At 48.1% G+C, this 18,757-nt stretch overlaps 1 protein-coding gene across 5 annotated transcripts in view; it reads right to left on the reverse strand.

Annotated features, from left to right (window-relative positions):
- Positions 1 to 18,757, reverse strand: part of NFATC2 (nuclear factor of activated T cells 2) — a 152,470-nt gene that overhangs the window by 119,034 nt on the left and 14,679 nt on the right. For 2 of the 5 annotated variants that reach the window (XM_003787701.1, XM_012803846.2), the window contains exon 1: positions 18,238 to 18,599. The exons of 2 other annotated variants lie outside the window; for them this stretch is intronic. In XM_003787701.1, the coding sequence (XP_003787749.1) occupies positions 18,238 to 18,370 (133 nt within the window). In that variant the 5' untranslated portion in view covers positions 18,371 to 18,599. Of the gene's footprint in view, positions 1 to 18,237; positions 18,606 to 18,757 lie in introns of those variants that run through there. One more of the 5 variants, XM_012803847.1, reaches the window with a different exon arrangement.

Genomic DNA, 18,757 nt, shown 5'->3' on the forward strand with positions numbered 1-18,757 from the left:
AAGAAGAACCAAATTCCTTGTCTCCCCGGTCCATCGTGTCCACCCAGACCAATACAGTTCCTTCTTCCCCAATCTCCACACTTCCACCTCTGTCCTCTCTGTTACCAATGCAGCAGCCTTTGAAATGTCCCTTCTCAAAACCCACCAGAAAGGCTTCCCAACATGGTAGAGGGTCCTGGAGTCTCTAACACAACATGTTTCCCAGTCCCAGCCTATCTTGCTGACCCCTACCCTCCCCCCAACTCTTTCCCCAGTCTGGCTTAGTGATCCCCATCCCCCACACCTGGCTATTCTTCAAGCAGCCCCTGCTTCCGTGTCCTTGAGTGCGTGATTCCGCTGAGAAGCTGTTTTCCTTAATTGGTCACTTAACTGGCATCTGTTCTGCCATCCTACTTTACACTGGCTCATTAAAAAGGTCAATCTTGGGGAATCACCTACCGTGCACAATTTAAGGGTATACAGCACACCCCCCTGGAAGAAGGGTACAATATAACTTGAACTTTACCTTGAAACACAAACAATGTAAGCTAACCATTTGTACCCTCATATTAATCTAAAATGTAAAAACTTTCAAACTGAAGGATATTAAAGAGAGATGACAAATGCAAATTAAACCAATAAAGATCATCTCCACCCTTTTCCCAACTTTTCTCCACCAACACCTGTCAACAGCTCACATCACAGGAGGTAGTTATCTGTTTCGGGAATGTCATCCGGTTAAGCCAGGAGCAGGCAAACTACAACCCATGAGCCAAATCCAGCCCACAGGTGTGTTTGTAAATAGTTAATTAGAACACAGCCACACCTGTTTGTTTCATAGGGTGGACAAAGCAAGCTGTGGCTGGTGTTTGCACCTCAACGGCAGTTGTGACAGAGACTGCACGGCTCCCACAGCCTAGAACACTTGCTATCTGGCTCTTCATGGACGTTTACAACTCGGCACCAGAGTCTAAGCTCCACCAGGGTGGGATCTGCATCTACTGTGCTTCAGCATCTTTTCCCAGCACCTACAGCAGCGCCTGACACTTGTCCTTCCATCATCATTTTTTGAGTGGCTAAGAGACTAAAGAAATGAAATAATCATGTCCAAGTTCCTGCCAGCCATAAACAGGACCTCTTCCTGCAGCTATATGACTGGCTCCTGCTTTGGGGAGTCAAGGGGGCCACTCAGGCAAGTCTCAACCTTGGCATGCCCTTTCTGGGCCATCCCAAAGGGAGTGCTGTCCAGGTTAGCTGAGCCAATCTCATAGGGTCCATTTAGTGCCCTGACTCCTGGTGAGCACTCCAAAATGGCTTCCAAAGCTCGTAGGGTAAAAATAAATGACCTCAACTAGGCCATTCTGGCTGTGCCTTGCCTATCCACCTACCTTCCCTTCTGTCCACTCTCTCCCCTTCCTTTCTCTGGACTCCAGGCAAAATGGCAGTTTTAGAAGCACCTGGCCCCTTCCTGCTTCAGGGCCTTTGCACTTGCTATTCCTTTCACTGCACCAACACCCGGGCCTCCTCCTCTACAGGACTAAAGCCCACTCATGCCCACAAGGTTAGCTAAGATGCCACATGCTCCTGGAAGGCCCCTGACCTCTCTGACCAGCTCAGACCCCACTCACAGGTCTCTGCTCTGTTCTGTGTACATCTTGCCATCCCAATTAAGTAACTGTGGAGTTATCCATTCATTGTCTGCCTCTCCCAGACTCCAGCCTCACTCCTGCTCATCAGTAAATGCCATGAGGCGTCTCTTGCTCCACACAGTATCCCCAGTGCCTGGATGGAAGCCACCACAAAGCAGGTCTTCAAAAAAGATGTGTTGGCTGCCTGAGTGCATGAACGATGTAAGTCCAGAAAGGAGTATTTAAACTACTACTAAAGACACTAATACCCACACCAAAAGGCAGAAGGATCTAAGGTCTAGAGAAGGCAATTTGGTAAGGTCTACAAAAATTCCAAATGCACACACCTTTGGAACCAAGTGATCCTACTTTTAGAAATGTATCCTGTAGATATACTGTCCTCTGTCCAAAATGAAGAATGCATATGATCAGTTACTGCTACTGTTACTGTTTATGATCCCCAAGATTGGAAACAATCTAAAGCCCATCAGTTTGGGATGGGTTATATCCTGGCTCATTCATACAACAGCTATGAGAAGGCTTGAAAAGTGCTTTTGGTATGGATACAGAATGACCACTAGACTTAGTAGTAAGGGAGAAAAGCAAGCTGCATACTATGTCCATAGTATTAAAAAGGAAGGTGAAGCCAAGGCGGAGGATTGCTTGAGTTCAGGAGTTTGAGACTTGCCTGAACAAAAGTGAGATCCCGTCTCTACCAAATATAGGAAAAAATAGTGACATGGCAGGTCCCTGTAGTCCCAGCTATGGCCGAGGCTGAGGCAGAAAGATCATTTGAGCCTAGGAGTGTGAGGGTTGCTGTGAGCTAAGATGATGTCACTGCACTCTTCCTGGAATGACAGAGTGAGGGACTGTCTCAAAAAAAGGAAAGATGGAGACTTTACCTCTTACATGTTTGCCTGGATGGAGCTAGAACCTATTTTTCTTAGCAAAGTATCTCAAGAATGGAAGAAAATGTATCCAACGTACTCAGTCTTACTATGAAACCAATTCATAAGAAAGCTATAACCCAATTATAGCACAGGAAGAAGGGGAAAGGGGAGAGGGAGGGGAGGGGAGGGGCGAGGATGGGTGGAGGGAGAGTAGTTGGTGGGACCAAATCTACAGTGCATCTTACAAGGGTACATGAGAAATTTACTAGGTGTAGAATATAAATCTCTTAACACAATAACTAAGAAAATGCCGTGATGGCTATGTTGACCAGTTTGATGAAAGCATTTCAGATTGTGTGTAAAACCAGCACATTGTACCCCATGATTGCATTAATGTACACAGCTATGATTTAATAAAAATAAAAATTTTTTAAAAGGTGATAGAATGTACACAGACACACACACCTGCTGGATGCACAGACTTTCTTTGGTAGGCACAGGTAACAGTGACTTCCTCCAGAGAGAGGAGCTAAGGAATTAGGAAACAGTGACACAGTCGAAAGGAGACTTTCTGACTTCCGTAATTAGGGAGAGTAAAGAAACAATTCTCAAAAGAAACATTCTTATTTCACAGGGGGCAGGTGACATAAATGATACAGAGTAATGAAACTCTGGTTTACAAAGCAGGAAATTGAAATTCTACTCCTGTTCTACCACTAACTAACTGTGTGACTTGGGAAAAATCCCCCACCCACTCAAGGGGTCAAGCCCTCCTCATCTGTGACAGAACAAACTGAACAGGTCTCCTTGGTTGTTTCCAGCTCTGAAATCTGTTGATTTTTTTTTTCTTGCTAGCATCTGTAGGGTCTGGAGTTCTCGGGGAGCTGCAGTTCAGTATGAGCTTGTATTTGAACTTGCATGCACACACCCTCTCACACACACACACGCATCTTCCTAGCAGGTGACAGAGCATAGGTTTTTAGTCTAGGAAAAGATCAATGTCAATCCATGTGCAACAACGTTCTGAGAATTCTCTACCCTTTGAACCAGAAAAACAAGACACAAAAAGTCTCTTAGCAAAAAATTCCAGCCTTATCAGAAAAACTGCATCGGATCTTATCAGAAACACACCCTCGGGGCTGATGTGAACAGTGCGCAGAAATGCAGCCACAAAAACACACATCACACTCATACTCCCCGCAAACGCTGAAAAATGCAAAGCTTGAGTTAGCTGAGCAAAAGTATTTAAAGCGTTTACATTGGTCTTAATTAATCCAAGCAGCAGTTTTTCTTCCTTTTTTTCCTCTCCCCAAGACTCTGTGTAACAGCAAGCAAAGAATATGAAGATAATTAATAATCATTCAATTCTCTGTCCTCTAGGTACGTGACAGTAAATTTCATAAATGGCACATCATTAAAGTATTTTAGCAGCTGAGATTCCTCGCTCTTTCTCCTTAAAAAACCGTCACACTCAGAGGCAACTCCCTGACCCTCCTTACAACACCCACATAGCACAGCAGGGGAAGTCAGTTTCCTCTCAGAAGCACCAAATTCTCTCGGGAGGGTTTCCAAAAATCTTGCTTTTCTTACCACTGGCATCCTTTTTGCTCTATCCACATACCACCATGCAGTATTAGTTACTTAATATTTCTTGTATTTAAATTCACTCATTTATATTTTTAAAGGGAAATTTTACACCACAACCACAAATGGAAAATCAGGGTCACCTCCATAAATAGAACGTAGGGTAAAGATACAACAAAAATAAAGGTTACAGAATTCGAGTGAGACACAGCGGCTGGCCAAAGGGTCTGAGCCTGAGGCTTATCCCCCATCCCAGCTATTTAGGCATAGAATATACAGGCACAGAGTGTAGAGTTTAATGAATTTTGTCAAACATTTTCTACCCGTTACCACCACCATGATCAAGATACGGAATTCTTTTTCATGACCCCAGAAAGTCTAACTATGCTAAGGTCTACAGATAGAGGAGAGAGGATAACGAATGTTAGAAAGAAAGGTATTAAAGACACAGTAATACCTTACTGAGACTCCACTCCTTCTGACAAGCTCAAAGAGAAAATAGCACTGAAAATAAGGATTAGTTCTCAGTCTACGTAGTGTACTTGTTAGAAGACCACCTTAAAACCATCTCACCTGCCATGGGAGGTACGTGGCCCAAATTCAGGCCTCAGTACCAAAAGGGAAGGAGGTGGAAGCTGCGGTGGGGGATTCAGAGGTTGCTGCCCTAGGTCCTCTGTGCCTTAATGTCTTTGCACATGCTGTTCCCTTGGCCCCAAACTCCCTTTCATCCCTCCTGACCTCACTTCTAACAAGCAACTGTTTATCCATCATGATTTAATGTGAGCCACCTCCTCCTGGAGGCCCTCCTTGATTGCCCAGACTGGATCAAGCAGCTCTTCTTCTCTATTCCCAGATCTGACAGAATCCCGTCCTAAAGTCTATCCACAGATTCATTTTCTGTTTACCCCCATGAGCTTTTTGAAGGCAGATGGGGGCCTTTGATCAATAGTAATAATAAATGATGCAGCAAAAATTTATGGAGAACTTACATGCCAGACACTGTTGTAGGCACATTGCATGCAGCAAATTCATCCTCACAACAACCAATGAGGTGGGCACTGCTTACTCTCCTTTTGTAGATGAGGAAACTGAGACCAAAGAGGTGAATTCACTGACCTGAAGTCCCATGGCTTGAACCCAGGCAGTCCTGAGCACCTCCCAACCTCAAGGCCCAGGGCTCCCAACCTGAGAACAACTGGCATTAGGGACTGGCAGGTTCTTTGGGGCAGGGGCTGCGTGGTGCTCTATCCCCCACCTCCACCCACTAGATGCCAGTGGGAGCATCCCTGCCTCTCTCCCAGTTGAGGCAACCAAAACTGTCTCCGGGCATCGCAAAACGTCTCCTGCCGGGCAGAATCACCCCCAGCTGAGCACCACAGCCCCAGCACAGCACACAAGGCCTACACATGGGAGAGGCCCAGAGACTGCTGGCAGTGTCCCCCCCCACACCCCGTCCGTGAGTCATGAGTAGATGCCGCCTGAACTGATTCCTCAGTGAGACAGCTGCTCACTGTCAGTCCTGGCAGGTAACACTCAGCTCTGCAGACGTCTGAAAATCTGCATTACCACCCCTCCTCTCATCATGTCCCTGGGCTCTGACCCCAAAGCTAGGCCTCATGAATATGTGGGGAGATCTCTGGCCACTTCTAGGAACTGCACGACAAAATCGCTAGAGAAGCCAGCCCTGCCTGCCATCTGCTAGGGGTCTGCACTAAGACTCAGGTGGCAGTCAACAGAGCAGCACCATATCGGGGACCCCAGCTTAAGACTTGGGGAAACCCCATGTGATGACGTTGGCGATGCACCCTGACAGCTTTCCTGACAAAGGCAAAAATACAAAGTATAGTCAATAACTAGAGCCTATTGGGTTATTATTACTGAAAAAGTAATCTTGTAAGTGAAAATTCTGCCTTTTCTGTGATCTAGTTCCTCTATTTTACAACTTGAAAAGTGTGATACACACTATTCCCTGAATCCCTTCAAAATTTTTGTTTGTTTTGTTTTGGGTTTTTTTGAGACAGAGTCTCACTCTAGGCTACAGTGCTGTGGCATTAGCCTAGTTCACAGCAACCTCACACTTTTGAGCTCAAGTGATCCTCCTGCCTCAGCCTCCTGAGCAGCTGGGACTATAAGCACCCACCACCATGCCTGGCTAATTTTTCTATGTTTAGTGAAGACAGGGTCTTGCTCTTGCTCAGACTGGTCTTGAACTTAGAGCTCAAGGGATCCTCCTGCCTCAGCTTCCCAGAGTGCTGGGATTATAGGCACAAGCCACTGCACCAAGCCCAAAAGCTTTAAAAAAGAGAAAAAGGAAGAAATTTTTATAAAAATAAAATGGACTGGTCAGCACTTTGGGGATTCTCTTTTTCATCCCAGATTCTGCTGACCTTCAGAAAATGGGTGAAGTAGATAAAGAATGACCCCAACGGTCCCTCCATCCATGCTCTGTACTCCAGGCTTCCCGGGAACAGCTTACCTAAATCTTACTAAAGTGTTAGTGACTCAGTAAACACGTCATAAAGAAAATGATAACAGCTAAGACATCTGTACCATTTACTTAACACCAAGAATACATCTTACACGTATTAAGGTTTGTCTCACAAAATCCCTATGAAGCATATGATGTGGTTTCCTCATTTTATAAATGGAGAACATGAGGCTCAGAGAGGGTGAGTAATTTGCCAAAGTCACACTTCTTCTAACTGGCAGAGCCAGCACTCCATCTCAGGTAACTTGGCTCTTCTACCCGCCTAACCATTACTCTACCCTGCTTCTCAAAAAAGGGGCTACGTCCTAGACCCGGACACCTCAACCCATCCCCTAGAAATGAAGTTACCCCTGGATCAGGCACAGCTCTACGGGGCCTGCTGTCTCCCGCAAGAGGCAGATTGCCCTTGACAACCGAAGACAGATTCCTTTCTTCTGGAATCGTCACAGTCCCTCCATTTGCCCCAGGATTGAGTCAAGGATTATTTTAAAAATCACAGTCAGGCCACACAGTGGTGTCCGCCAGAACCTCTCCTCCTGTTGTGGCTCAGCCTCACAGACAGACACACAGCCAAGTCTGAGGTGGCCACTCAGTGCCAACCCACCAGCCAACAGATCACTTTTGAAAAAAGGAACAGCAAGAGGACGCCTTCTCCGCCTAGAGCGACAGCGGGTGGAATTTTCGGGAAGCAGAATAGAATGATCAAAATAGAAACCCAGCTAGGGAACCTCCAAGAGGCAGCCGTCGGGGGCGGGGGGGCCTGCAAAGTTAAATGCTGCTTTCAGGCTGAAGTGACTAGGAGGAGACAAGCCAGAGCCCAGCTTAAGGACTGGATACCCCTCAGACGGTCAACAGGGCCGCAGAGCCACAGCCCATCCCTGGCCACGGTGACCTGATGCACCGCCATGAGCTCACCCCGGAGGTGGTGTGAGTCCCAGGCTCAGGGCTGAGACATCACTGTCTGTCGCCACGGCAGCGCTCAGGATGCCACAATCTGGCACCAAAGATCTGCAGCCAGAGGCAAGGGGAGCAGATGGAGAGCTGATCCTGCCCCTGGCCCAGCCAGGACTATGACTCTGGTAACTTCCGGCCCAGGAGAGGTTGTGAGGAATTGCAATCAGGAGAACAAAGGCAGATGGAGTTTTCATCTGGCCGGTTTGCACCACCTATAGGAAAGAACCTCTTTGAGAAGTGACTGGTTGCCTTTAAATAATAAATCTGACACTCCGCAAACTTGCCAATAAGCTGCCCGGACCCCTGCTGTCCCCAGCCCTGTACGCACGCACAACACTAATTGGATTCCCAATCAATGAATCATGTGTATTAAATAATGACGAGAGTCAGGTTGTCACACCCTTCATTCAGAGGTGACACATACAGACATGGGGCCTGAAAGCCGAGAAATTCCATCCAGATAAATCAGGTCCAGAAATGCCAGGAAGGAAAGAAAGGACATTTACCATCTGTCTCGTCAATGTGGAACCACTGGAAAAAGCCACCTTGAACGCTATGGTCTTTGCTGACCTTGCTCCAGCTAAGACAGCTGTCTGCCTTCACCAGACAGGATGAGAGAAAGGCTCAGTAGTGCTTCCCAGGCAGGCTGCCATTAAGGCCAGGCGCCGGAGACACAAGCCTAGGGTGATCCGTGAGCAATGAGGCTCACAGACCGGCTGCTGGCATGGCCCTTTGCAAAAACACACACGCCCGCATGCTGACACGTATTGCTTTTGGAGAGGGACGGAGAATGTATGGAATCTGCAACCCGCAGACCTCAAAGTCACCTTTCAGATGGGGGCAGCAGGGCCCAGGCATGTGGCAGACTCAAGGACTCATCTCCATCCTCAAATGTGGACAGAAAGAACTGCCTCTTGCTGCTTTAAAGGGGCCCTTCTGCCTTCAAGAATTCCAGAGAGATTCCTATTTTTATTCATTCTAATAGCTGATGTTCGCTGTGCCCCAAGCTTTCTCATTCTCTCTCTCTCTCTCTCTCTCTCTCCAGTTTACAGCTGCCCTGGGAGAGAGATAATCTCAATGCTCAATGTTTCCATGTTAAAGAAGTTAAAGTTCACAATAGTCAGGGAAAAAGCTGGGGTTCAAACCAAAGTCATCACTTAGCTGCAGTAAAAAGCACAAATATTTAGTGGATAACTCCTTCCTATATATGCACATATACTCAAGACAGAGAAGGCTTCCAGTCCTCCTAGAAGGTTCCTGTGTCTCCCTTAGCCTGTCCCCCTCACCCAAGGGGAACTGCTCACCGGCTTCTCTTACCGTAGTCTAGGTTTGACTATTTTTGACCATCACGTGAATAACATTATACAGGATGGACACGTCTCACTCCTTCTGCTCAACACCACATCCGAGCTTCATTCGCACTGAGGGCAGCAGTCACGTCTTTTTTATTGCCATGTAGTACTTTGCCATCTGAATGCATCATCATTTATTGATCCAACCCACCTTGCTGTACTCCCTCTGATTTGAAGGACAGCCATTTGGGATTGAACTTGTGATTTAGAGAGGTCTGATTCTAACAGAAGAGAACAGAGTGTGAGACAGAGAGCAGCACTCGGGGTGGCTTCCTCCCCAAAAGGAGAAGGAAAGATCTGGTGAGAAGAGTTAACCGAAAGAGACTTCAGATAATCCTTCTGCAGAAACGGGGCTCACCATAGCTAAATCCACACGCTCCCTCAGAGGCCTGCAGCTGGGGACATGGCGGGGCGGGGGGCGGGGGGGCATCCCTTCTTTTTCTCCTCTAACAACCTGGCAAGGAACCCTCACCCTCACACCAGCCACCTCAGGGAGCTTCATCTCCAACTGATCCCCACATCCCCCGACACTGCCTGAAAAGCTGATTTCTACTTTTCTTCCAGCCGAATTAAAATCCAAATGGAAACTTCCCTTGAAGACAGTGGGGCCTGTGTAACCCTTGCCAAGGGGGCAGAGATTTAAAATTAATACCTTATTGACTGACAGGTTCTTTATTTTTACTTTCCCCCAGGAGCTTTCATTTCAGTGCCATGTTCCCAGGGGTGGGCACACTTAATCAGTGGCCCCTGCCAACCCCTGGTTAGGAAGACATTCTTCCCTGCTCCATGGCAACAGAGGTGATGCTGCGGACTTCAGACCGGCAGCCCACCTTCTCAGGATTATACAGGTAAACAGCCCCTTTCTATAGCCTTTAAAATCACTTCTGCAGGCATTTCAGACTTAAAGGGCTTTTCCTCTCCTCATTTAACATTCCTGATTTCGCAGGCATGCCCAAGCAGGCCTGTTTTGAGAAAGACCTTTATAAATCCTGAGCTTTGCAGACCATTTTCTTCCCTTCAGAAAGCTCACCCAGGCACAGCTCCATTAAAATTCACGCAAGGGCTCGGCACCTATAGCTCAACAGGCTAAGGCGCCAGCCACGTACACCAAAGGTGGTGGGTTCGAATCCCCAGCCCAGACCCGCCAAACAACAATGACGGCTGCAACCAAAAAATAGCCGGGCGTTGTGGCGGGCGCCTGTGGTCCCAGCTACTTGGGAGGCGGAGGCAGGTGACTCGCTTGAGCCCAGGAGTTGGAGGTTGCTGTGAGCTGTAATGCCACGGCACTCTGCCCAGGGGGACAGCTTGAGGCTCTGTCTCAAAAAAAAAATAAATAAATAAATAAAATAAAATAAAATTCACGCAAGAAGGGCTAGCTTTTAGAAATATACTTGATTAACTAAACTAGGCCCAGCTCAATAAAAATGCTTGTTCCCCCAAAACACAGATTATAAAGTAGGGAGCACCGCAAATACCAACTCAGGAAAAGCCATCTCCCTGCCCTGCACGTGGCTGACAGTCTGCCTTTGGTATATTTCTTTTGCAGATGGGGGGAAAAAGCATAACAGATTCAAGGCACAAGGCTTTAGATCTAAACACCCATTTATAGGAAATACAGGGGGCAGAGGAACATGTTGAAAGACACCACGAGGACGCCACGGCCAAAATAGAAAATGTGCAGAACTTCCCGGGGAAATGACCTCACTTCTTAAACAAGTACCTGGCAAGAAAGTAGACTCCGGGCTTTTTTCATAGAATAAAAGAGACATAATCATCATGTCAACCAGATACAACACATGAATCATGTTTGGACAAACATGATTGGTTCAAACAAATCAACTATAAAAAGACCCTTGCAACAGGCGGCGCCTGTGGCTCAAAAGGGTCGGGCACCAGCCCCATATGCCAGAGGTGGTGGGTTCAAACCCAGCCCCGGCCAAAAAAAAAAAAGACCCTTGTGAGGCAAGCAGAAAAATTTGAACACTGGATATCTGATACTAAGTAATTGTTTTAGGTTTATTGATGGTATTTGATTTTTCTCAAGAGGTCTTATCTTTGAGAGATACATATGAATGGATTTATTGATAAAATGTTGTAAAATCTGGAATTCAATTTAAAGTAATCAGGGGTGGAAGAGAAGAGGATATTCAGGTATGGGCAGGGTGGAATAAGACTGATATTACTATTATCATCAACAATAATATTCTGAAGCCAAGATGGCCTTTTCAATAAATGAAAATAAGTAAACAATAATAATTGTTGAAGCTGGGTGCTGAAAACATGGGAGTTAATTATACCATTATCTCTACTTTTGCATATTTTGGGGAAAGTTTATAATAAAAGTTCAGGGGAAAAGTCAAAGGCAGTTCCTCTTGTCTTGGGAAACCTGCACCAGGTTACTTCCAAGTAGGGAAGCGGACAGCCCCTGGCCTATCCCAGGAAGAGCCCCAGGGTCAAGGTCTTGCCTTATTCCTGCGCTTAGTTTGGGAAGGATCAGCAAAAACCTAACCTGGCACTAGCCTGGGGAATCCCAGTAAGGCTAGAGCTCTGCAGAGCCTGTGGCTATTTCCTGTTTTGGGGGAGGAAGGAAGAAGTCCCTCCACTGGCAGGAAGCCACGGTGCATCCAGCATGCTGTTCTTTCAGGGGTACTCCTTCCTCCCTTGGCTCAGGTAGCCCCCTGGGGCCAGGGCGTGATGTCTGGGGAGATGCCAAGACAGGCAGCCACTGGGAACCACCCAGCCACAGTCTCTGGACAATTAAAGAAGTTTCTGCAGCCAGCCAAGTTCCAGGATCAGAACTGAACATGCATAAGAGTTAGGTAATTTGCGATAGCACCAGACTCAAGCCCAGCAGTCCTCTCTAATTACCAACCAGCACGCCCTTTCATTTGCTAGCCATCTTAAGATTCAGAAGTCATCGAAGTCCAAGGCCAATGCCCTCAAGAATTCAGGACAGCTAGAATGGCTGCCACCACTGTCATCTTGTGCTTGAATACACGGCCTCCCTGCAACCTCACATCAGCCCTATCGTCACACTATAGGAATGCACGTGTACACGCAGCATACACATACATACTGCACACACCGCACACGTGCCTGTGCGTGGGGAGGGTCTGTATCGGTGAGCGCTGTCCTCACCAGTCCCATTTCACAGCTGAGACAATGTGAGCCCAGAGAAGGAAAACCACATGCTCCCTGGAGTATGCTCATCAGGAATTCTGAAGCTTTTCATCCATTTATTTGGCAAATATTGATCGCATGCTTGCCACGTGCCAGAGACTTCTGATTAATCAAGGTCACCCAGGTCTATGGCAGCTAAGGCAGCATCTTAAGCCAGGATTTTCTGATTTTAGACCTGCAGCTCTGCCTTGCTGACCCAGCGGCCTCTGTATTTGGAGGGAACAAAGGTACAGGTGCCCTAGGAGGACCATCCACTGGGATGTGAAAGAAACACAAAAATAGCAGAACTCCCATTCCTATCCCATCCTTTTCCATTTCTATTTTTGCCAGAAATTGTATAATGGTGTAATCCCATTAGGAGAACAGTAAACACAATTTATAACTATATATCAACTCTAAGGGGTGAATGTGCACACACCACCCTACCTGGGACAAAGCTGGAGAATGCAGCCCTACCTGGGGTCCTGCTGCTCTGAGTATGAGCTACCAGCAGGGACTCAGGGCCCCAAGCACCCAGGTTCAAGGCCTGCCCTGCCATTTGCCCAGTGCACGAGTCTCAGCTTACCCGCAAAGAGCCTGGCCTTATTGATCCAGGGAGGTTCTACCGCACAGCCAGGACTAAGACCCGCTTGCGCCTCATGCTGCAGTCTTCACATTTATTTACCCTCTGAGTGTTTGAATACCACTGCTTTATGGTTTTAAGAGTCTCTACTCCTGATCAAAATCTAAGGCCCCCTAAAGAACAGAGGGCCTTTAATTTGAAGCCAGGATGACACGTGTCCAACAGTGAAGAATGATTAAGGCAACTTTATCCCCATTTCCTTTGCCTCCCTGACGAGGCCACTGCTCAATTCTAGCCCTCAGATCACCTTTCCAGCTGCACCTGGAGACATTATTTGTCCAAAGCAGGCTTATTAAGGCCTGTCCTTAACTCAACACAGACGGCAATGTCTCTGAATGTCACATGTGTTTAGCGAACCTGCTTGCTTAGTGTAGAACTCTATTTTTAGTAAGCACCAAGAAGAAAAAAAAAGAAAGAAAGAAACCCAGATACTGTATCACAGCACCTCATTTGTCCCTATTTGTTTACCAGGCTGTGTCCCATAATAGCCAGGGGGCAGGCAAGGGCAGGGACCACATCTAATTTGTCTCTATACCCCCCCAGGGCCTGGCACAACACCAGCATTCAGTGTGTTTGCTGAACGAATGAGGTTTTAATTGTCCCCTGTGAATGGGTTGGGAGCAGGTGTTCCTAAGTTGAAGTGCAGGCAACAGGAGGGAATGAGCCACAGAAGGGGCTGTGACTCCCCCTGAGATATGGTGTAAAAAGCGCATGGGGGGAAGTTTGTAGGGCAGTGGGGACATGGAAGGGGGGCAGTGTGCAGGGGGGGTGCACACGTGTAGCGTGCGTATGTACGGTGTATGGGTCTGTCTGTTTAGGGCCCAGGGCTTTCATCAGTTTTTCAAAGGTCTGTGACCCCAGCAGTTCAAGGATTACAGGAGTGGACTCAACAAAGCAAAGGGCAGTGATTGGAGGAGGCTCCTTTCCTCTCTGAAAGGTCAAAGTTGCTTTGCAAAGTTGTTATATTGTTTAGCTTACCAGGAATTGAAGGAGGAACACACCATACCTACTGAGGCAAACCAGACACACATGCTCCCAGTACATCTGTCTTTCTGCAACACAGTATACTGGGTATCAGCCAGCCAAGCTCCAGGGGTTGACCAGAGCATCCCCGTGCCCCCATCTCTCCCAATGCATTACAAGTTGGGAGAAGTAAGAATCTATTGAATTCCCAAGCACATACAGGGCAATTCAACTCCTCAACTGTCTGCTGACAGCCAGTATGTCTCCCTCTTCCAAGCTGGGCCCACGAGTACCCACCCCCATCAGGACTCCCACATCCTGGCCCCAGTCTGGCTATTACTATATACTCGACTGTCTCCTCTGCTAAAAATCAGTAAGTCTACTTTGTACATGTCTAGAAAATAAAGTTGAATCCTAGGCAGATGAAAATGGATAATTTCTTAGAAGGAAACAGTTCACCAAAACTGACTCTAGTAGAGATATAAAGTATAAATGGACCAATTTCTACAAACAGCAGAGAAGGCCATCAAGAAGCACCACCACCAAAATGTACCAGGGCCAGATGAATTATCAGAAGAATCTTATCGTACCTTTAGAAACCAGAGAGCTCCAGTGAGACATATACTGTTCCCAAGCATAGAAAAGGAAGAAAACCTAAACCTGATAGCATACAAAAAAGAGCATTGCAAATGTCACCAATGAATCCTGCTAGGAAAAAAAAAAAAAAAAAACTTAAGAAAAATGTGATCAAACAGATGCCACCACCACTCGGACATAATACATAGTGACCAAGCAGGGTTCATCCCAGGAAGGTTTCAATAGCAAGAAATCTATTAGTAAAGCCAACCTAGTAACAGGTGTTAAGAAAGAGACAATGTTATTTTTACTCAGATAGTAAAAAGTCTTTGATAAAATCCAACTTCCATTTATAATAAAAAACTCTCAAGGATGGCTGGGCACGGTGGCTCATGTCTTATTCCCAGCACTCTGGGAGGCGGAGGTGGGTGGACTGAGCTCACAAGTTTGAGATTAGCCTGAGCAAGTGCAAGAACCTGTCTACTAAAAATAGAAAAACTAGCCTGGCATTGTGGTGGGTGCCTGTAGTCCTAGCTACTTAGGAGGCTAAGGCAAGAAGATTGCTTGAGCCCAAGAGTTTACGGTTACTGTGAGCTGTGATACCATGGCACTCTACCCAGGGTAACAGAGTAAGACTCTGTCTTAAAAAAAAAATTAAAAACCTCCCAAGGAAACAGGAATGATAGGACGCTTGTTTAACATAATACATACACCTCAACCTAAGGCCAGTACTGAAGTGCTCTTGCTGCCAGGTTAAAGAACAAGGCAAGGATGCCTGGCACGTCCATATGATGTAACCTGCTACTAAAGGACTAGTTGAGGCCATTAGACAAGAGAAAACAGCAGAGGCACAGTTAGAGACACCAGCTCAGCTCTGTGAGGGCAGCAGCTGGACCCTGGTTCCCATTGTTTCCCCAGAATCTAACACAATAGTCACTCCATGGCAGGCAAGTAAATAAACAATGGCTCACGGTCCTTGAACACCTCTATTAACAAAAGCAATGTTTAATAAAATGCCAGTAGCGAATCACACCCTGGGTTAGTTGACTTAAGTGGGTTAACCCATTCAAAGTGGACAATAATCTTATAAGGTAAGTATAATTTCAGGCATTTTACTGATAAGCAAACAGAAGCCCAGAGAGGGGGGCTCAATATCACCCTGTCCCTAAACGTTTTAAATTCCAGCTCTGCTGTGGTGCCGGGCCCCTTACTAACTGCTAGGCATGTGTCTCCCATGAAAGGAAGGAGAGAAGAACCCTCGCAGGGAAGTTCAGAACCCAGGCTCTGCAGCAGAGTCACCAGTGTCACCTCTGTCACTACCAGCTCTGCTTTCCTGGGGAAACAGTTCCTCTCTGTGCCGCAGTGTCTTCCTCTGTCAAATGTGGTAACAGTGCCTACCCGCTCGGGCCGGAGGGGTAGTGCAAGGTAATATTAAACATCAGCTACATGCTAAAGCTCAAAGAAGATGAGCACCCAACTTCCCCAGACCTCTACCAATTCTAGCAACGGTGTCTATCCCACTAGCCGCCCTTTTCCTTCCTTAGCTTCTGCCACGCTCATGCCCACAGTTAAAGGTAACACTTTACACACACATCACCAGTATGCCGTCACCTGGGGCAAAGCCTGATAACGAGATAAGGGCTAGTGTTGGCCCTTGGGGAGTTCCATCATGCGCACGCAGAGAGGTGACTGCTATTAACATTTGGTTAAGCCAGAGCCAGACTCCACTGGGGACAGCTCACGTTTGCCTCTCAAAAGCTCATCATGTCCCTGCTCTTCCTGGGTGCTAACTCTTCTGTGCTGCCTGCTTATCAGCGGAGAGTCACTATTTTAGAGCATAGCTCTCTACTCCGTAAGTGTGGGCTTCACACAGTAATTCCTTGCAAACAGCCTAGCTTGGGAGGACGTCACTGCACCGTGGAGAAATGACCAGTGCTACCTCCGCCAGGTGGTCAAGGCTAACCTCCTCCGTGATAAACCGTGTTGACAGTATGTGCCCTTGAAGTGACGAGAAGCGCCCTGTACCTCAGTGCTTCTCCTTTTGAAAACCCATAGCGCTGTTCTAATCATGAGAAAACGAGCAGAAAAATCCCTTCAGAGGGACAGTCTGCAATAATCTACAACCAGTGTTCCTCAAAACTGTCCAGATCATAAAGAACGAAGACATTCTGAATCTGAATGAAGAATAAACTTGAGTTAACAATGTGTCAATATCGCTTCATAAATTGTAACAAATGCACCTTACTCCTGTAAGGCGTTAATAACGAGGAAAGAGAGTAGTAAGCCTGGGGGAACTTTGTGGTGCTATCTTTGCAATTCTTCTGTAATGCTGAAGCTGTTCCAAAAAATAAAGTTTATTTAAAAAAAAAAAAAGATTCCAGGCCTTTCTCTGTGGTCATTTAGATACCCATCTGGTGGCCACCTAGCATCGTTTGCCAAGAAAAACTATGAAAAGTACCTCCCTTCAGATTTGGCCTGGAAACTATTTCCCCGGAAATCCCCCCACCCAACACACAGGCAAATTAAAAAAATAAAAAATACAAGTTCGCTGATTGCAAATCTGGGAGGGGTGTAAGTATTAGTTCCCTGCAAAACATGACTTCAATCTTAATGAACAGAAAGACCTCTGATGTGAGGGTGGATCGTTTGCAGATTCTTAATTGTGTATCTTTTCAAAACAAAGCCTGTCCCCCAGATTGCAACTCCAGGAGACTGGTCTCTTTTGCTTGCTGATTATTTCCATATCCAGCCAAAACCCCGAAGTACCAATCACCACATCCAGGTGTCCAAGCAAAGGTGATACCCACACTCAAATCCCTCACCTCACGTGGCCAGTGAGGACACTGAGGAAGGGGAAGTGAAAACTTCTCCACTCATCTGCCTAACGCAGCCTGTGGGAACCAGTGAGTAGCCGGGACAGGCTGCCTACATGAGCCAGTGAACACAAGCCCTTCCTACGCACCAGATGCAGGCAAGCCCAGAGCGGGTCTGGAAGTTACCAGCAGTCTTGCCCTGAGCCTTCAACAAGCATTGGCTGGGCTGGGCTGTCAAAATCAGGAAGCCTGGTTGGGGTTTTTGTTTTTTCCAAGACAACCTGCTAACCAGAAAAATACAGTGAGGTTGGGCATATGCCCTCCTCCTCCTTCTGACGAATGCTCCTGTTCAACGCATGAAATGACAGATGTGATCTCCGCCCAGCCTGGGGAAGTCCCCAGCCCCCTCCCCCAGCTGAAGGCACAGGCTGACAGAGTTTGGGGAGAAATCATTTGTAGCCTCCTAAATCCACACGCCAGCTCCCTCACCTCTACTCCTCCTCCTGGAAATCCATTACAACCGAGGGGCAGAAGATCACTTAATAAAGCTCAGACTGACCCCCTCGGGGAGAGTCACAAACGCAGCAGCAGAACCCAGAGAGGAAATGGGCCGGCCTCATAATACCAAAGTCAAACCACCCTCCAGCATCAGACACAACCTCTTCCTTAGTTTCATAAACGAAGTCTCCAACAACTGCTGCTCACACGAGGTGGTGGGGACAGTGCTGTCTCACTCGGATGCCTGGAGGGAAGGGGCAGCCTCCAGCCTTGACAATTCCATGCACTGGCCACCCCTTTTGCATGGGCCCCTCTCTACTAATTCATCCTTCTGCTCCCTCACCTCCTTCCTCCAAAGGCAAATAAATCACTTCCATTGCCCTCTAGCAACTCAGCCCCAGGGCAGGGGCCAGCAGACCCCTCCCTGCAGCCAGAGGCTCGGGTTTTGCTGTGCTAGCAGAAGCCTTCTGCGGGAGTTACAAGTAACTGGAAACTGACTCGCCTGCAGGGCAGGAGTGAGCCGACCGCCCCCTAAGGGTGGCAGTGGTCACTGACGCCACCTCCCCTCCCTCTCACCTGAGGAGGGGCACCCTCCCCTCCAGGCCCCCGAGGGAATGGGCATCAGGAGCCTGGAGGAGCTCTGTGCCCACACCCCAGGCTCCAGCCCCTGCCCGGGCTCGGGGGCCAGGCCGGGGGGAGCCTGCACCGACCTTCGATAGGATTCAAATAAGAGTCATAGTCGAAGAGGATGGAGAAGTCGAACTCGTCTTGGGGGCTACCCCCTGGCTCATGGCCTGGGGCGTCCCCACCGTCGGGGTCCGGCTGCTGCTCCGGGGCGTCCATGGCGCACCAGGCGGTGGGAGGACTGTGGGGCCAGGGACGAGGGCAGGCGCGACTTTCTCCGTGGCCCCTCGCCAAGGAAGGCGAAGACAGGCAGCACGCCGGGCGGGGAGGCAGCTGAAGTGGCGAGGTCACTTCCCTCGTGGGGACGCACGCCGGGTCCGGGGACGGCGCGCTTGACGCAGCGGGTCCTGGACGCGCCCAGGGAGCCGAGAAGCGGCGGCGCGAGCTTCCTGCTCTGGAGGCACCTGTTGCAGCCAGAGGAGGGGGTGGCGGGGTGGTGGGGAGGCGGGGACAGGGCGGCCAGGCCAGCGGGGGCGGGGCCGCCACCAGGCCCGGGGGGAGGGGCGCGGGCTGGCTGGCGCCCGGGAGGAAGGAGGCCGCCCGCCC

The sequence above is a fragment of the Otolemur garnettii genome, unplaced genomic scaffold (assembly GCF_000181295.1).
Source record: "Otolemur garnettii isolate 467f Iridium unplaced genomic scaffold, OtoGar3 scaffold00023, whole genome shotgun sequence".
NCBI lineage: Eukaryota > Metazoa > Chordata > Mammalia > Primates > Galagidae > Otolemur > Otolemur garnettii.